Below are 20,143 nucleotides of genomic sequence, written 5' to 3'. Positions count from 1 at the left end.
CCTTTAAATATTTAAGGTTTATGATGGTTTAAAAATTAAATATGTAATTTAACCATCTATTTTTAATACCTGAATCTTGTCAACATCATCCTCCTTACATTTGTCCTTATCAGTTTTTTCATTAAACATTTTAATTTTTTTTTTTTTTTTTTTTGACAAAAGACATTTTAATATTAGTGAGAGATAAAGAGATAAATAAAAATCCACCATTATATATGTAATTTGATCACAAATTAACTTTATTATTGGCATTTTATTTTAATAACATAGAAGATAGGTAACCATTATAAATTGATTTGTGTTTTTCTCTTAAAAAAAATTAATTTTCTTTTAATAAAAGTACAGACATAAATTTAAGTAAGACTCTTAAGGTTTTATTTTGATTCAAAAATAAGAAAGTCAATTAGACTTAATCTTATTCTGAAGTGTTGCCAATAAATATTCGTTAGAATTATGTCTTTTTTCCTCTTCTTTTTTTTACTTTAGAGTTTAATACAAAATAATTTAGGTCCCATTTGATTATCATTATAATTTTTTTAATTTTTAAAAATCAAACTTATAAATCTTACTTCTATCCATAAAATTTATATGCTTTGTTATTCACTTTTCACTCCTGTTTTGAAAAAATCAAGCTTAGTTTTGGGGAAAAAAAATATATAAATAGTTTTCGTTTTTCAAATTTAACTAGAAATTCAATTTTTTACAAAGGTAAAAATTATAATTAAAAATTTTAAGAAAAAAACAAATATAAATTTTAAAAAAGAAAACTAAAAACAAATTCGTTATTTAATTCTAACTACTTATTTACGTTACTCCTCTCCAACGATGGTGATGCTTTTTAAGCCTCGGAATGTTAATAAAACGTTTTTATTATTTTTATTATTATTTAAAAGAGAGGAAAAAAATCTTTCTTAATATGCTGACGTGGCAAATTGGGCCCATTGGCTAATGGGGCCCTTGTGAAAGTTGGCCCACGGACGGCTACCAAACACAAAAGAAAGCTCCGACCTGCCGACCTAATTGAGAATTCTTTGAATAAAATTTATAAATAAAAAATAAAAACTATATTCTCTTTCAAAAAAAAGGGGAGAAAAATAGAAACTAGATGCATTCGTAACAAAATAGCCAATTTATTTATAAATATAGTAAAATAGTAAAAAAAATCATATAAAAACATATTATTTTACTATATTTGAAATTATTTAGAAGTTTTGTGATTTAAAACAATTTCTCATCATTTAAATCTCGTTGGGTAATTATTTTGTTTTTTATTTTTGTTTTTGAAAATTAAGCATATAGACACTTCCTCTACCTCCAAAATTTCTTCTTTTATTATCCTACCAATGGTTTAAAAGACCAAGCCAAATTTTGAAAACTAAAAAAATAATTTTTAGACTCCGTTTGGTAACCATTTGGTTTTTTGTTTTTTAAAATTAATTCCATTTCATCTACGTCCAATTTACATCTTTCTTAAGTACAATTGTTGAATTATTAACAAATTCCAACAATAAAAATAACTTTTTCAAAGCTATTTTTTTAATTCTCAAAATTTTGCTTGGTTTTTTAAACGATTAGTGAAAAGTAATAACAAAGGAAAACATAAGTAGAAGTAGTGTCCATAGACTTAATTTTCAAAAATAAAACCAAAGAAACAAAATGATTACTAAACTAGGCCTTAGAAACTTGTTATTGTTTTTTGAATTTGATTAAAATTTCAATCATTATACTTAAAAAAAATGTAAATCATCGTAAGAAATTGAAAAGAAATAGACTTAATTTTCAAAAATCAAAAGTTAAAGATAAAATGGTTACTAACGAGACCTTAATAACTAATGATTAAAGCAAATTATTAATTAGCATTGTTTATCTCAGCCTCACATTAATTTAATTCTATTTCAATATAAAATATCAAAAGCAACCAATAATTTAAATGTTATAATATTAATATATTTACAGAAAAATTAAAAGAAAGAATTTAATTTGTTAGCATCGTAAGAGAAGAAGCTAAAAGTTAAAGAAATTATCATAAATAAATATATAATATTTTGGATTTCGTATTTTTCTGTTAATTTGTCTCCTAAAATACATTACAAACAAAAAATGACAAATTTAGTGGATATGTGGACAGAAAAGGGTATTTTTTTTTTTCTTTTTTTTTTCTCTTGACCTTGATTTTGATCCAAATTTATATTTAATGATATGTATTTTCATTTATAATAATTCATTTTTCGTTTATATATAAATGAACAAGATTTCCCCTTTAAAAGGGAGGCAATTTACTTTATTAGTCGTATGTAACTACATGTAAAATAGATATATATGACCTTAAAATTTAAATTTCATCTAATTACATTAGGTTTGGAATAAATATATAAATTATTATTGAATTGATTTAAATGGATCTTTTTAAATATAAAAAAATATTTAAAATTATTTACAAATTTATAGCAAAAAGTTTAAAAATTTTCCTATATAAATGTAAATATAAATATTTGCAATAAAGGGTTTATAGTAATGAAAAGGCTATGAATAAGAGAAGTGGGTGTGTGGGGCTTTCTAGTTTGCTCTTTATTATGTCATTTACCTATTTTTCCCAAAAGGCAACAGCTGTGTTTCATTGGCTCTTAATAGAATTTTGGTCACACAAAATCTTTTGTATTTATGAAACTTAAATTTATGTAGCTTTAATAATAAAAATCACTGTTCAAAACAACAGGCCCTGCCCCATTTCTACTACCTCTAATTCAAAACCAAAATATTTAAATTTTATTCTCATCCTTCAATTCCTAAGGTTATATCCATTTTAATTCTCGACACATAAAATATCAAAAAGTTTAGGAAAATGGTCGGAAATAACCTCCTCAAATTTTTATCTTTCAAATATAGCATCCTTTTTGAAATCTTGTTAAATTAGTTTTTCTCAATCATGTCGGGCGAGATCGACTACCAAGATTTACATAAAAAATTAACTTTTTCTAACTAATCGATTCTTTTAGATCTTCTTGGTGGAATTATTAACACACTCTACTCAACTTTTCAAATATTATTAATCTTTCTAAATTTTATATCAAATCTTACCTAATTTTTTCAAATCTTTTCAATAAAATCTTGCCAAAAAATTAGGTAAGATTTGGGAGATATAAAGATTCTCATTGTTATCTAGGCAGGTTACCAATGAGATTCTATTTATTTGGGCTTCTCGGTGAAATCTCAAATAGATAAACACCGACATTCTTTATATTTCGCAAATCTTATTTTTTTTATTTGCAAAATCTGATCTTTTGAAAAATTAATAAAATCTTGATGTTAATACTCTCGAGATTTCACCGAGAATGCCCAAAACCATCAATAAGTTAGAAAACGTTATTTTTTTAAACTAAATATCAGTTGTCGATCTCGGTCGAGACGAATCAAGAAAATTTAGTTTAACGAAATTTCAAAAAGCGTATTAGTTTTGAAAAGTGAAAACTTGATAGTGTTATTTTTGACAATTTCTCAAAAAAATTACTCAAATATGGTTCGTATATGTTATTTCTAGTTTATGTACTTTTTAAAATTGTTGTATTACTTTTTAAACATTTATATACTTTTAATCCTTAAAAAGACTATTAATATAACTTCAAATATGCATTTTACTCTTATTGGTTAGGCAAATCAATATCTTTAAAAATGAAGGGGTCAAGTATCATTTATTATGAAGGAAACTTCATAATAAATACGACGAAAGTGCTTGAAATTTTTTCGAAAACATGTGTATATGAATATATTAACATGTTGATATAAATTTTGTATTAGAGTTACATAGATAGACTGAGATGACTCAATATTAAGTAGAAAAATAAATATGATTTTTTTAATAAAAGAAATAAAGAACTAAAATAATAGACATTTACTATGTTTAGGAACGAAAATACATAAAAAAATAAATTGATCATTTAGAAAAAGAAAGATATTTGAAATTTAAATAAATAAATAAATTTGAATGTTCCCCTTTCCCTACCTAGACCAATTAAGAAAAATATATATTTTTTTGGTTGTTTTTGTCTTTATCCTTTGTCACTAAGCCCAAGTCATTTTCTTGCATTCTAATTGCCAACTAATTTTATGAATAATTCTAAAAACATTTAGGACAAAGTTATTGATCAATAAAAAAAAAAAAAATTAATAATTGTATTAATTTAAATGTTAAATTTTTATAAGTGAGTAAATTTAGACCATATGTTATAATTTCGCTTTAAAGTAGTTAATGTATAACTTTCGCACTTATGAATTAGAGAAAAATACAGGAATAAAATGAATAATAAGTTAATTTAACCATTTTTTGTCATTTTATCTTACTTTTTTCTTTTGACCTATTTTGACAAGATTTTTAAAGAAAAAATAAGTTACGTTCTATTTAGTAACTCTTTGATTTTTTTTATTTTTTATTTTTGAAAAATATGTCTATAAACACTACTTCCACCTCCAAATTTTTTCCTTTGTGATCTAGTTTTTCCAATGGTTTAGAAAACCAAACCAATTTTTTAAAACTAAAAAAAGAATTTGTTTTTGTTTTTGGAATTTGGATAAGAATTTAACCGTTGTAAAGAAAGATGCAAATCATTATAAAAAATAAGAAGGAAATACGCTTAATTCACAAAAATCAGAACAAAAAATGAAATGATTACCAAACGAAATTTTAATCGATTAATTTAAGTTGATTTACCTTTGACATCGATTTATAGCTATTCTACTTTATTTTACTTATTAAAAAAGGTTTGAAAAGGGGGATTTGTCTAATAATATTGGAGGGCATGAATTATGAGCATAGAAAAAGAAAAAGAAAAAAATTGGTATTGTCTCACTTTGTTTGGTGAGAACTAAAAAACAAAATATGAGAAAAAGCTTTTTGTCAAGGAGAAAGGGAGAAGGCCTTTAGTTGGATGGGATTTAAACACTAAGAATTATTTTGAGTCAATAGTGGGGAATAATTTAAATTAAATAATCTCAATCTTCTCTCTATTCCAAAAATCTTTTATATCATTGCTATGTGAGTTCAAAAGTCATACTTAGATATAAATATTCAAGAGAGTGGACCATGGTCTCCATCTATTCCTAGGAAATTCATGGTCATCCTTATCTTCTTTTTTCTCCCTTTAAAAAAATGAAAAGTGATTTTTTTTTTTCTTTTTTAAGATGGATAAAATATGTTTGAGATTTTATTTATTTATTTATTTATTTTAAACAATTCAAGACAAATAGCACAATTTTTAACCTCTTCATCCAAGATGATAGAGAGAATGCTATCTGAAAAAGCATCTTTCTATATTAAAGGACACCCTTGAAAGGAAGCCAAAGCTGCAATAGCATGAATTGATTTATTTTCCTCCTAAAAGTCATGAGAGAAAATAGTGGTATTAACATCTATACTAACACAAAAATCAAAAATTAAAATAATAGACATGTACTATGTGAATAGGATTTATATTGTCAATTATACTATCATGAAATAAAAATAATACAATAGAGAATTGACCAACATATTCTTAATGATACGTCTCATCTTAAATATCCTTTCAACAATGTTTCTTAATTTTAGCTTATAAGAATTTAATATCTCGATTATTTAACTTCTGGACTTCAATATAGGGGCTATTATGATATTTGAATCTTGCCAAATTAATATGACCTTCCATCCTAGAAGTTAGAGGTTCAATCCTACGTCCCACTATTGTTGTACTCAATTATGTAAGAATGAAATAAAAAATAGTCAAACCTAAATCGAGATTAAATGTGGGTTGATTTGATCTATTGATTGATTGGTCAATTTTAGTCCCTCTTCTTTTTCAAAGTCTTCAAAACCATAAAGCTAGTTCTTTATTTTCCAAGGAAATTAAATGTGGAATATAAGAAGAAGTCATGTTTGGTGAAAGAAAAGAGGAAAGGAAGGCCAAGAAAGAACACCTAACTCTCTCCTTTCTCCAAGAAATTGCTAAATATAAAACAATTCAATGAAAGCTAGAAGCTTTACACCTAAGCTATCATTATCTTTCTAACAGTTCATTTTATGTTGACAACTCACCAAATTCCAAAAAACAAGGATGATGTCAACTATATCTTATTAATAATAATAAAAACTCAAAACTTTAGTAGTTTCGAATAGGTTGAAACCAATACTTGTTCTAGTATAGATTCAAATAAAGGTTGAATTATTGAACAATCATTCTATAACATACAAAATTCTCCCATGTCTTACAAGTTGCCAGAAGTAAAATAAGTATAGAAAAATTACCTAATTTTTTTTCCGGTTAAATGACAAGAAATTTAAATTTGTGTCCCGTTGATTCCCAAATTTTATAAAGTATTTATTACACTCCCCAAACTTAAAATCTACATGTCCAATAAATCCCTCAATTTTCAATTTCGTATCTAATAAACTATTGACCTATTTCACCATTTTAAAAAAATTCACAATCTCACTCAAAGAGTGAAAGTTTAGGTGCCCATTAGACTTAAAATTCAATATTATATCTAATTAATGGTTGAATTTAAAATAATAATAATAATAATGTCACAAATGTACTGATTGAAAAAGATGGACTTATTATACGTTCTTGTAAAATTAAAAGTTCCAAAATTGAACACAAATTTGATAGTTATTTTATTATTATTATTTTGAGTTCAATAGAAGATTCTAAGATTTGAAGCACAAAACTTTTAGTCGCCAATACATATTATATGTCAATTAAACTATGTATTTGATTTAAAACGTGGATATCACACAATGCCTACAATGATTTTCTTTTAACTTTTGTCAGCCTAAGTTTAATGGGTCTAATCGAAACAAAAACATTATAATCCGAAAGTTTCTAAAGAGGTTCGATGGCCAAGTTAAAAGGACTCAAAATTATAAATAGTTTTAAAACTAATTTAAAAGTTATTTGCAAAGAAATGTTTAAACCATTTGCAACATTATTCTTGAAGAAACCAAGAAGCATTATCTTTTCAGAAGGCTAAGCAAAAGACAAAAATACAATTTACAAGGCTATAGAATACAGTTAAAAAGCCCAGCAGAATGTGAATAATGAAGATATGAAGAGCCCATCATATAATTCATAAGCTTTATCCCAATCCTCAATTGTGACGATGTTGATGTTTCTCACTCCAATTATCCAAAATTAGGCTGAAATATGGTAAAAAATCATTGTGTGGTTAGTCATTTTTCTAATCTAATTTTGTATTTGGTTCATTTTAACCTACTTTCAATACCGAACATTACTTTTTTTATACGACGAAACGTAAGTCAAAAAGTACACAATTCAAACATAACTTGGTAGATAAGATATTTATTATCTCGACTGTTTGATTTCTCACTCCACATTCACTAAACCCAAAACACATTTTTGATATGACCAAGCGTAATCCTAAAAATACTTGATCCGAAGATTCCTTGAAAGATGATACAATTACTATCCTCTTCAAGAACGATGGTTTGATTTCTCTCAGCCTCATGGATTGGACCAAGAAACCATGAAAATTCCAAAATATATCACTAAATTTAAGTACACAAGTGCTCAAACTCTAGCGATGAAAAATATCCAACATGACTAGACGTATCTTTGCCCAATCATAAAGCATTAATAGTCAGCCACAATTGAAATTACTAATTGTAGGATTGGATTGGATGAAATTAGAAACTTGTGAATAAAATTCCATAAATATATATGTATATGTGTGTGTGTTTAAAAAATCTTCATTTTCTTTTATAACTAGCGAACATCTATATAAAAGAAAATAGCAATAATAATAACCATCTTCATCCCAATAACAATTAAAAATTAGAAAACATTGTACAAATTTCTCAAATTTTCTTTCATTTCAAACAAAGAGTTTAAAAAGGACCAAGAAAATAGAAAGTAGACAAAAGTTTCGAAACCAAAGTCATGGTTTAATGGTATTCAATCAGTGAATGGAATCAACTTCGAATCGATCCAAAAGTTCAATTAGTAAAGCTCGTGGCTAATGAAAGATGCATATTTTCAATTCGCACCATGCAAGAGTTTGTCTTTGTACCATTTGCAAGAAACACTTGTGGAGCAATGTGGGTGTCCTATAATATCAAAGATTTAATGCCTAAAATTCAACCCACTACCTTTTTTTATATAAGGAATAACCTTAACGGGTCTCAAACATAACCAACTTAATCCAACTGAAATATTTGCATGATCTCTGTCAGAAAGAAATCAATTTAAAAATCTTAAATCACCTATTCTAGATGAATAAGGATTCCATGGTGGTTCTAGCAAATTTGCTAAGACTTATAATTTCTGTTCCCTTACTGATTTTGTGTTGCTTTTACATATTTAAGCAGTTCGAAAGCTAGATTGCACTAAATCTAAGTCCTCTTAGTGATCGACAACATAGCAGTTAGCAACCTAGAAGAGCTGATTGTGCTAAAAGAAAACATTTTGAAAACCCAAATCAATATAAATATGGAGTCTTAGTACAATTTTATAATTATCCTAATTAGATTCATCAGAAATATATACATATATCTATAGTAAAATTTTGTGTTGACTTCCTTTGTGTTGGACTTTCCTTTCGCAAGTCCATTTTGTAATTTCATTTTTCTTAGTAAAAGCTTGGCTTTGGCTTTTAGCTTTCACGTACATAAAGGTTTGATGGAGTTGATTTGTAACATTATGTTAAGGAGACATCATGTAGGACCTGTTTTACTTCGGCTATAGTCTGAGAATACCCAGATGTAACATCTTGAACAAGTGTAAGATTATTTAATTTGGTGGAGAAATGAAACAAGGTCCTAAGGATACCCCTCTGTAAGACCCCTAGTTATGGAAATAGTAGATTATTAGTAAATATTAAGATGGTTATTAGAAGAGGCATATCAGTAATTAGATAGTAAGTTTGTTAGGCTTTTATTATAAATAGAGGGAGTGGGTTGAGAGGAAGGGTGTGAAGAATATTGTGGAATTTTTTTTTAGGAATTTAGGGAGTCTACCCTCTAGAAAGGCTAGTGGTTATTGTGTTTACTTGTTCTCATGATATATTTTGTAGTTTCTTCATTGATATTACAATATATATTTCTATCTTTAGTGTTCTTCGTGTTGGTGGTATTCTAACACCCTCCACAAGTGTGATCCATAAAATTGGTTTTCATGTCCAAAATTCTGTTCTTCGAGAAACACTCTTATAATATAATTCATAGTCCATTTCATCACCCTTCAGAATTTCATGGAATAAAAAATAATACTTCGTACATTCACAAAAATGGATTTTTATTTCACCATGGGAAGAAATTTGTCGATGTAAGGAAAAAAATTCTTACTTTGAAACCTTTAAAATACAAAACTATCATAAATGAATGTGACCAATTTAATTGATAATTATATCAATCAAGATGAATTACCTCAAGCAGATGAAGTATGAAAATTTGCTGGAGGTAACCAGTGATGCGAATTCTTAGTGTTGGCATTAGATTCACTGCAATGGCCTTGGTATTAGCAGCTCCTCGTAATCATCCACAACCACCTACATAGAAAAACTTTGTAATAGTAGTAACCCCAAAACAACTAAAATAATAAAACCTACAAATGTTTCGTTTGAGAACTCATGTTGGTGGGTATAGTTACCTCATATGTCTTCCCACCATAGGTATACTCAACATACAACTGTTTTGGTTCTCCAGGGCATGGATCGCAAAAGCCCATGATACCGGACTTCTTTACTCCTTCATGGAGCTGCATCAAATAGATAGAATGACATGATGATAATATCGAGTTCCAAGTGCATCTACACACACGTGTGTTAGTATATTCGAGCTAACTAGTGAACACATGCTAAAGCCAATGAGTTTGATCCCTTGAAAGAAAGTTCAAAAACTGATCGACCCTTCCAGCATTCACTGACATTTAAGTTTTCAGGCAGTTTGGTCTTTGATTTGACTTAATTCACATGACTCAACAATAGGAAATCAAGAAGTTGAAGTTGTTTGGATCATGGGTCTGTTGCACAGGAATAGGTTCATTCTAGCATTTTCCTTGCACACAATGACACAAATAACCCATTGGGCATGACCGCATGGTTTCTTACTTCCACCGGCCCTCATGCAATCTCATAATAAATAATAGTCTAAAGCTGATGCGTAAATGCTAATGTTATTTTCCAAATGACACCGGTATTATTTGTATCCAGGAAAACACAGAAAATGAAGAAGTAATAAGAAAATACCTTTAGCTGCCCAGAATCATTAACCAAAAAGTTTAGCGGTAAAGTGACATCTATAATGCTTAGAGACGACTCATCATTTGGTTCGTTTAATTCATCCTTTTTCTTCAAATCCTTCTGATTTCCATAAATTGCTTTAGTAATAACAAGTCCACCAATTTCAGATTGTCTGTTTCTTTTCCTATTGGCTACATTTTGCAGTAGCTGTTGAGCTTTGGCAGCTGCAGCTCTTGCTTCTTGTACCTACATTTAGACACAACTCATGTTAAACCTTCAACGATTCTAGCATCAAAAAATTGAAATACAGATGTCGCCAATAAAAAGTTTTAAATACTTGAGATAGAATGCACTTCCAAAAAGGCTATGTGATTCAGAGGAAATAAGAGAAGGGGGAGGGGATAACTCTGTAATACTGTGGCAAAGTTGCCCAAAAGGATCTAGAACAGCAGAAATCAACATTTCAACGTCCAAGAAGCAAGCCTATCAACATCTTCAACTACACTCATCTAAAAGCAAATAATGGTAACAATAATGATAATAGTAATATTTATAGTTTCATGTAGGCAACCAACAGGGGTAAATCTCTTAAATTCATCCTTTTCATTTAAGCACAGAAAAGTATATATATCAATTTATGCAATCTTACAGAGACAAAAACAAAGCAGATTGTATGGGCTACATTTATCCAAAATCTCCATAAATTGTACAAGAAATCAATACCTGAGCAGAAGTTTTTTGCATGTTCTCTAAAGCCTTTTGTTTTTCCCTTCTCTGGTAATAAGGTTTTACCAAAAATTTCTGCAGTCAAAGCACAGAGGATTTAAGAAGTTAAGAGCCACGTCAAAGGACCATTACTTTGTAGAAAAGGAGTCAATCTACTACAATGGTCTTCACCTTCACTTACTTCCTTGTACAAATCTCGAGATAAAATGAAAAAATTACTTAGTCAGGGAACAAACAGAAAAAACTAAAGCCTACCAGCAAGGCAGCAATTACTAATAGTTAAAAGGCATTTGAATAACTATCGTTCAATATTTTTAATGTTGCCCCTGATGTTGCTCCTTTTTCCTAATTCCAACATGGCACAAATAACAACCAATTCACTAATAGATAATTGAGAGATTGATCGAATGTTCAATAGTAGAAAACCTTGAGCAAAAAGTATGCCGAAGTGGGGAAAATGAATGCTCCAGCTGCAAACACAGGGTTCAAATGCCTGGAAATCAGAATCTGCACAAAATAGCAAATCAAAAAAGGAATAAGACGTAATAAACTAAAGAGAAGATAAAATTGAAACAACAACCAGGGGAAGAGAGAGAGAGAGTCTACCATTTAATAGTTTGAGCGCACAATATATATTATATTGTGTGTGTACGGCCAATAAGAGACATTATATCACTGGAATACTACTACTTTTTCAACTTATAAAAAAAGGTAAATAAACAGTCTCTAAGGCCAAAACCATACACCTACAAAATTCAAACTTTGCAATTTCATTTAGAATTTCAAAATCTCCTAATCATCGATTCATCATTACATATTACAGTTGAATGTCCATAATTGACATGATGTAGTCGAAAAGGCTGCCAAGTTTGTGGTTCAGATGTCTACTTGTCAATAGGAATGTGCTCAAGGACCTGTTTGGTTTCTTATTCAATTTCTAACTTTTCAGATTCACGAGTCAAATGTATTCAGTGAATTTCAATAAGGTGAGTTTATTTTTTAAAATAATTTTTAATTGTTCAGATTCCACAATCCAGAAAGTACAATTTATCTAAACTAGAATTTATAAGTATATATAAATTTGCTACCAAACAATTACTTTAAAACAGAAAAATCATGCATTACAACTCCATTTTTTCTATTAAATCCATTGTCCTCAAATTCATGTTTTGGATTACCAACCAAAAGCACCTTATTCAACTTGTCTCACAAGCAATGCCTAACATAAGCCTTCCCTAAGACAATGAATCGTAAATATTTGTGTGAACGTGCACAAGCATACACCAAGGCAGGGACAGAGCACGATAATTTTGGCTGCAAAGTTAACAACTTATCAGTCTAGGACTATAATATCAGATTTGAGTCACTATTATCTCCCTTGTAGGTCCTTCAAGTCGTCTTTATTTTATAAGAAATAAATATTTCATTGATGTGATTAAATATACAAACTGGGTGAAACCCCGAGACCCAAGGAAGCTGGGGTGGTTACAAAAAGGTCTTCCAATTCAACAAAAGGTCATTTAAACTACAATCTTTGAAAAGGGGCTAAAGAAACATGCATACCAGCTAAGAGCCTTTACAGAAATAGTTTCTATTAAACCATCCAACAGAGAGAAATTTGTTGTTCAACATCCTGTTGCTTCTTCCCAACCAAAGGCTCCAAAGGAAAGCTCTACTAGGTCCTTCAAAGTGGTCCATTTTACTCATATGAAAACCAAGTTTATAGTTCATCCATCATAAGTAAACAATTAACTAGTAAAGAAGTTTTATTATTTGTTCCACGATGCTGTTAAAGAAAATGGATAAAGAAAGTTGGAACACAAACTCAAGCTTCAAGCATCTAGAGATTAAGAGAGGAGGAAATTGGGATCAAACTTACTGGAATGATCAATTTTTGACCTCCACGATGCAACTCAAATTTCCAAAAGATGCCCTGGAAAAGAAATAAAAAGATGAAAATACAAACAAACAATGAAGCAAGTAAAACCAAAAGGGAAAACATGTTTCCGGTTTATGGAAACCAGATCAGAGAATAAATCCTCAAAGGAATAGAATACAATTACATTTAAAAAAAAAGAGCATTCACAAATCATTTGAAGCCCAATCTGTCATCCAGAAGATTAAATAATTCTTCAGTACTCATTAGCAAATAGGCATGCACGCACAAGAATCTGTGCACAGCAATCAATTTATTTTTCCACACATGAAACTCCGACTACCTGAATCCCAATTGAATACAACATCCGAACAGTGCTGAATTTCGATAATTTCCTCCCACCACCAAGTTCAAGCTCAAGCATGGTGCTGCAGTATTAACAACTAAAGTCAGGAAAATAAAATGCCAAGAGGCACTCCCCGAGCTAAAGGCTAATGTGAAGCATAAACACAGGTATTTCTAATTGGGGCATTATCCCATATCACGCATCTCATAGACAAAATAAAGAGAAAAAACGAGCAAATGGTTACAGAGCTTACAAAACAATTCCAATGGCATAAATCAAGAACGGAAGTAATTACAAAACCCTATGCAGAGGGGAAAAAAACCATCTCAAAATTATGCATTTAAATAAGCCCAAAAAATAAATAACATTCTCTTTAAGATTAGTAGAGTTGCCAAGAAAAGTTCCTCTATTCTTTCCTATCGAATTTTCTAACGACCAACTAAGTTAGCATTTTCCATAAAATTTCAGTTCTCCTGTTAAAGTTGTGCCCATGAATACTGTAACACTTACTACATTATTAACAACTTGAAGGAGGGAAGGGAAGAAACAAAATAAAACAAAACAAACTTGAAGGGAAAGAAGATAGACAACATCAGGAAAGATGTAACAACGGAAAAATTGACCACAATCCTCCAAGCAACTACCTTCCTACTCTCCCGGCAATTCGGCCATGAGACTTTGAAGAGAAGCGATGAGTATAATGAGCAGATGCCCCAAAAGAACTTGTGCTAAACTGCAAGCACAACATATGAATAGTGGTAAGGAAAAACCCCCGTCAAAGAGGCATGAATTATGAAGTCCTAAAGGAAAAAAGAGAGGTAATTATACTATTGATAGATCAGATGAATTTAGCAACTTGTACAAGGCCATGATCAAAACCAAGGAAGATTTGACAGGCACAGGGAATTGGAACGTTAGAAATGCCAATTTTGTGATGTCTACGATTCATTATGACATAATCAAAAAAACTCATCTTATATTCTAGATTCTAAATTCCAATGCCTTGAATGTTTTTCTTTGAAAATAACTAATGACCAGCAACAGAAAGAGAAATACCTTCACCTCTCCTGCAACAGACCTTTTCTCTTCTTTCTTCTGCCATCCAACTGCAACAGAAGACTCCGGGCCTAAAATAAGTTGTATCTAGAAAAAGAGAAGGTAGTAATCAGGAAGCAATGCAAGGAGCAGATCCAGTGATAAGAAACTATAAGTCTAGATGATAAGCTAACGTTATGCCTTCAGGTACCATTTTAGCACATATTAACAATCTGCTAACAAGAGTATAGAACATAATTTAAATGGGGGCAACAAAAAAGCATACATTTCCATTCGCTGTTTCAGAAAGTTGGCGAGTCCAAGAATTGGACAGGTTCAATGATCCATCTTTCAATGACATCGAAATACCCATTGTTGCCGTTGAGTGCAATGTAAGATGACTGAATGAATAAAAGAGAGAGAACGAAAGAGAGAAGTAGGTGTGGGGTTAGAGCAAGTCAGCATGTACATTTCCTTGAGGCATCAAAGATTCAGGAGAAGCAATATCTCACCGAGATGCTTGCATCCCAATAAGTGATCTTAAACCAGTTGAAGCCATAAATTCTACAGATGAAACTGAAGAAAATTGATGACGAAACAATGCAGAAGCAGCCCCACCACCGACATTCCCAGTAACTGCCAAATTTCCTCCTACTCCAACGGTATTACTTTTTGAAATTTGAGACTGAACTTCACTTGTCATGGCCATTCTAAAATTTTGGTGCATAAATAAATGAGTAGATGGATAACAAAATAGCAAAAGACTGGACAAACTTCATATATAGATACGTTAATATATACTGGATAACAGAATAGCAGAAAAAATCCGGTGTCTTGTTCAAAGAAAAAACTTCATTAATCAAAAGTTGAACCGGAAAGTTCAAGATCATTAGTACCAGCAATATAGGTTTAACTATTTAAATTTATGAAATTCAAAAAAGAAACATAAAGGTGACACAGAGACTATGTCAAACTATTTATGGCATGCTGGTAAAATGATGTGATGTTGTACCTAACAGCTAACACAACGTTATAATGATTTGCTTAACTGAAATGGCCGTGGGGGAAAATAATTGAAAGATTTCATTACCCTCTCATGATGCCATCGCCCTCCCAAAAATGTGGCAAAGACATATTAGCCAGTATGGTACCAGAAGGCCTGAAATGTGCTGAAATTTTCTCTTGTTCCTTCCTTTTCCGTAACCTTTCAAGCTCTTCCTTTATCTCATCTGCTTTATTCAACTTTGGACCTAGTTCCAGACCAGAAGTCAATCCTTCCATGCCATAGATGTCATATATCTGTCTTTTGTTCTCATCGGTTAAGATTTCGTATGCTTCGCAGATTCGCTGAAAGTTCTCTGTAGCAATATCTTTCATCTAAAGAACCAAACACAAAAAAAACAATGAAAAAGACTTGCAAGGATCGTAACTACGGAATCTAAACCAGATGATAGATACTAAAAATTTCAACCAGATGACAGATTTAGGAGCCACCTTTACTCCATATATCCCAGTAACTGTACAATAATACTTCAATAAAATAAAAATATGTTTCTGCGGGTTTCTTCTTCTTCTAAAGTTTCTGAAAACACTAACAGAACTTATATAATGATTAAATTAAATACGATTCCTAGGGTATTCCATGTTGAAATTAGGCACACTACCTACTCGAAATTTAAGAAGAAAAAATTATTCACAAAATTACTGATCAAATAACTCTGCTACCTTGATGGTTCCAGTAAAAGTAAGGCATAACCTACAAATGTGAGATTACACAATAAAAGTTCTTTCAAAAAGACTAAGATGGCTAAACCCACTCAAGAACTGAAATCAAACGTATCAAAAAGCCAAAAACAATCCCATTCAATTAAATCAAACACATTCCACTTTGCTATTGAACAAAAAGTCAGCCAGAATAGTGCTCGCCCAACTACCCCTGATCGCAAATAAGTTCAATACGAGAGCAAATAACACAAAAACATCACTACGACAAACTTAACTTAAAACACTGGAAAAAAACAAAATTGAAATCCAAATAACAGAGAATCGATTAACGATAAGAGAATTGTGATTGTTAATTGGGAAATACATGAGGAGATTGATATTTATCAGGGTGATAGACTTGAGCCCATTGGCGGTAAGCTTTTCGGATTTCTTCGTCGGAGGCTTCGGGTGAAATGTGGAGCAGAGCATACAAATCCTTATTGGGAGGCCCAGCTTTTTCTTCTTCCTCCATTTTTAGGGTTTGAAGCAACGGCCAGAGGTTTAGCAGAGAGCAACTATGGAAGAACTGTGTGTTTGTTCTGTGGGTTTTAGGGGGCCTTTGCCGAGCCGCGGGCAGAGAAGCTGTCAGCTTAGTAACGTTACCCGCTCGTGTTGTTAACATTTCCCAATACTTATTTGAAAATCATTTTTAACCCATTTTTTCAATTGATGATTATTAATACATTAGTATGTGAATTGAGTGATGCATGTTTTAGTTAAATTAGCATGATTTTAGCTTAATTTTAATTTATTTTTAAATATTTATTTTTGTTGTAAGATTGATGTTTGGTTTAAATCTTTTTAATATAAATTTTAGTTCATACACCTTGGAGGTGTTTGTTTCAAGGGTTGGGATTGAATGGATTAGACATCTTAAGCTCAAACCGGGACATGGATTTAGAAAGTTTTGGCTTCCTACATCATTTTCCCATGTGTTTGAATATTATTTACAGTTTAAACCCATGGGTTACCCTCTTTTTTTTTTTTTTTTAATAATTTAATCTAAGAAGTACGTCAGCCAACACCACGTTCGGTGACCACTGCGACCAACTCTGCCCACCTCCCTCCAATGATCGTCGTCGGTCAACTCCGGTGACCACCTTCCAGAAACTACTGATAAGTTGATTTATCATGCGATGAAAGGATGTGTGGATGCGATGATCATGCAAGTTTTCCTAACAAAGCCCAAGTATAAGCCTTCTTAGGGTCCTGGTAAGTCTAGGGTCGCGTAGGGGATTACTAAGTAGATATGTGACAGACTCTCTGATTTTATTGGGATGGTGATTAAGAAGTAGATGTTGATTTAACTTTGATTTTCTAATGCAATGGAATTAAATGCACAACGATGAAAGGGTGGTGTTGTAACAAATATGCGATAAAGGGGGTGGAAAAAAGGTTTTGCTAGCATTTCTTAAGATATTGTACAAGTCATGCGATCATGCTATACACAAATATTAAGCACTACATTTCTCAATGCACGATGACACATTTCCTATGTCTAGGATGCATGCGATGTGTATGGAATGCAGCAGATAGAACTCATTTCTAAGTCTCTACTCTTGCTTATGTGATCTAATATGACTCTCTCAAGCTTAGATTCTGTCTTTAGACTACTCTCTCAAGTACTCCAAATGATGAATGAAGCATACATAAGACAAGATGATCGCATAAAGTGCATAGCTCAAGTCAAGCTAGCTAAGTACTTCTCAACCCATTCACATTTAGCTACTCACGTATGGTGTGAAGAGACTGAACATAAATTGAAATGAAGTTTCCATTATTGCAAATAAAGTGTTTAAGTACAAAACAATAAATGGTGTAAGTATCAAGCCAAGTAGGCAATATCTTGCTTCCTCTGGCGTTTACATTACTTTCATCACTTCAGTTCTTTCCCAAGTTGTAAACTATTGCTCTCGCAAGGGTTTGGTGTTTCTCCTCCGTACTGTTTTCAGAAGTCTCTCGATCTCTCCGAAAATTAATTTCTTCTCAAGAATTCCCTTCCCTTCGCTTAATCGTCCTCCTGGTTTGATAGCATTCGGTATTTATAGACTTTCATACAAAACAGTTATTCTCACTAATGATTGTGTGGATGGACAACATTAATTTCCATACCCTGTTGCGTTGTTTGATAGTCACCAGAAGTTCAATGGATTTGCAACGGTATGGTCTTCAATGGTCGTCCCATCACGTTTGACCGTAATCGGCTTTACGTCCCATCACGTTTTATTACATTAGGCCACCGCCTTTATGTAAGGTCATCACGTGATCATCTTTGAAGCACCCATGGATCGCCAACTCAAAACGTGTTATCGCCTTGTTCCTATACAGAATAACTCCGTTTAACTGCTTTTATGCAATGAGAGTTAGCGATCACAATTTTTCTTTTAGTTTGGCGCATTCAATCGTAATATTGCCTATTCACCATCGCTTTCTCCCATTGTTTTAATAATTTGAGCTTTAACAACTTGTATTTCTACCCGTTATCACACCCCCAAATTTAAAATAATGCTTGCCCTCAAGCATAAGCTAAAGATTTCTCAAATTTCCAATCGCCTTTACCCTACCTAGGCTTCTCATGATGCCTTATTCAAACCGTTAAATCGTTATCATTATTAATTTCTATCCCAATATCTTCCTAAAATATTTCTAACCTTTAGGGACCGCGAACTTAATCTTTTAAAAAATCTTTACTCATTTCCCAGGACATCGTATGATTTATTTCAAATTTTATCAAACCGGGGTGTTCAAATGGTTTTGGCCTTCGCATGATTTAGTTATTAGTTTTGTGATCTTGCACTGATTCGAGTGTCCAACCTTCGTTTTGGCTTGCCCCCACGGGTGTCATGTGAATATCTAACTACGAGTGAGGTGCTCTTTTCAGTCAAAACTCATGCTCATATTTTTATTTGACAGCGGAGTTGCGATCACTTAGCTTCTGCGTTGATCACGATTCCCACCTTCGTTTTGGCTTGCCCCCATGGGCTGTCCTGCGGACATTCCAACTACAAGCAGAATCCGATCTCAACGTATATTATTATTATTATATTATATTATTATTATATATATTGAAACTCTATCAAGGCTGAAAATAACACCCCCTCCCCCCAAATTTAAAACGCAGCAATGTCCTCGTTGCTGAAAATGAAATAATTCATGCGATGGACTCAGAAATTTTTGGAAAAATAGTTTTGAAGTAAAGTTGGGAGGCCAACTAGAAATGCTTTGTGAATCGAATGTCCTGAAATTAATCTGACACTAGTTCATGCAATAAGAAAAGAGGCATATATTTCATCATTGAAGTCGTAATGGGTATGCAGCAACCAAATAAAGCAATCAAAAATTCAGAATTGAGCTAAACGAGAGAGAATGCGATAGTAGAATTCAGCAATATTAAATTGAAACTGAGAAGTACAAGAATTGAAATAAGATGAGGCAAAGAGGGACACAACCCCCAAATTTCGCCCGCATCATTTTGATCGTAATAAACAAGTACGACGAAGTGATGCGATGAGCTTAAAACACGCGATCGGTTGAGCTTTTGAAAGATAGTACGAAGAAAAGAGTTGACAATCATAAAAAGTAGAAATTATGCAGAAAGTAAAATAGATAATTGAAAGAAAAACAAAAAGGATATACAAAACGATATACTTCGTCCTTGATGAATGTATGTCGCTTATCATCGTAGGGACTAAGTGTTTCTTCTTTATTCTGGCTTATCCAAGTCAATGGAGGTTTTCTCGCGTTGGATATCCCCTCCATGATACAACTTTACTCTTTGTTCATTCACTTTAAATGCGTTGGTCCCATCTTCGTTGGTCAATTCCACCGCTCCATGCGGGAATACTTCCTTCATTATGGAAGGCCCGGAGCAACGCACTTCAATTTTCCAGGAAAGAGACGCAACCTAGAGTTGAACAACAATACTCTTTGACCTGCCTTGAGATTTTTCTCGCAAAGACGCTTATCATGCCATCACTTGTTGCGTTCTTTGTAAATTTTGGAATTTTCATACGCTTGTAATCTCCACTCGTCCAGCTCTAGTAGTTGAAGTTTTCTCTCTTCTCCTACAGCCTTAAGATCAAAGTTAAGTTTTTTAACTGCCTACATCGCCTTATATTCCAGTTCCAACGGTAGATGACAAGCCTTTCCAGACACCCATAAGCATGTCCAAACAC

At 31.7% G+C, this 20,143-nt stretch overlaps 1 protein-coding gene across 2 annotated transcripts; it reads right to left on the bottom strand.

Moving 5' to 3' along the window:
* Positions 1–6,931: 6,931 nt before the first annotated feature.
* LOC120091888 (chaperone protein dnaJ 13) lies at positions 6,932–16,566 on the bottom strand. 2 transcript variants are annotated; one of them, XR_005485855.1, is made up of 14 exons: positions 16,294–16,566; positions 15,295–15,581; positions 14,717–14,914; positions 14,491–14,605; positions 14,226–14,312; positions 13,814–13,902; positions 13,167–13,251; positions 12,827–12,880; positions 11,374–11,454; positions 10,945–11,022; positions 10,228–10,467; positions 9,630–9,737; positions 9,407–9,528; positions 6,932–7,162 (listed from the first exon to the last, which is right to left on the bottom strand). XR_005485855.1 is itself a non-coding variant. In XM_039050046.1 (13 exons), exons 1-13 carry the CDS (start codon positions 16,438–16,440, stop codon positions 9,478–9,480), a joined length of 1,620 nt encoding a protein of 539 aa, XP_038905974.1. In that variant the 5' UTR covers positions 16,441–16,566; the 3' UTR covers positions 9,255–9,477. The 2 variants fall into 2 exon arrangements, 1 of the variants encoding a protein (XP_038905974.1); XM_039050046.1 differs by lacking the exon at positions 6,932–7,162 and having other exon boundaries at positions 9,255–9,528.
* Positions 16,567–20,143: the final 3,577 nt, after the last annotated feature.

This window comes from Benincasa hispida, chromosome 11 (assembly GCF_009727055.1).
Source record: "Benincasa hispida cultivar B227 chromosome 11, ASM972705v1, whole genome shotgun sequence".
Taxonomy (NCBI): Eukaryota; Viridiplantae; Streptophyta; class Magnoliopsida; order Cucurbitales; family Cucurbitaceae; genus Benincasa; species Benincasa hispida.
The sequence above is the reverse complement of the archived record's forward strand: the minus strand, read 5'-3'. Positions and strand labels throughout refer to the sequence as shown.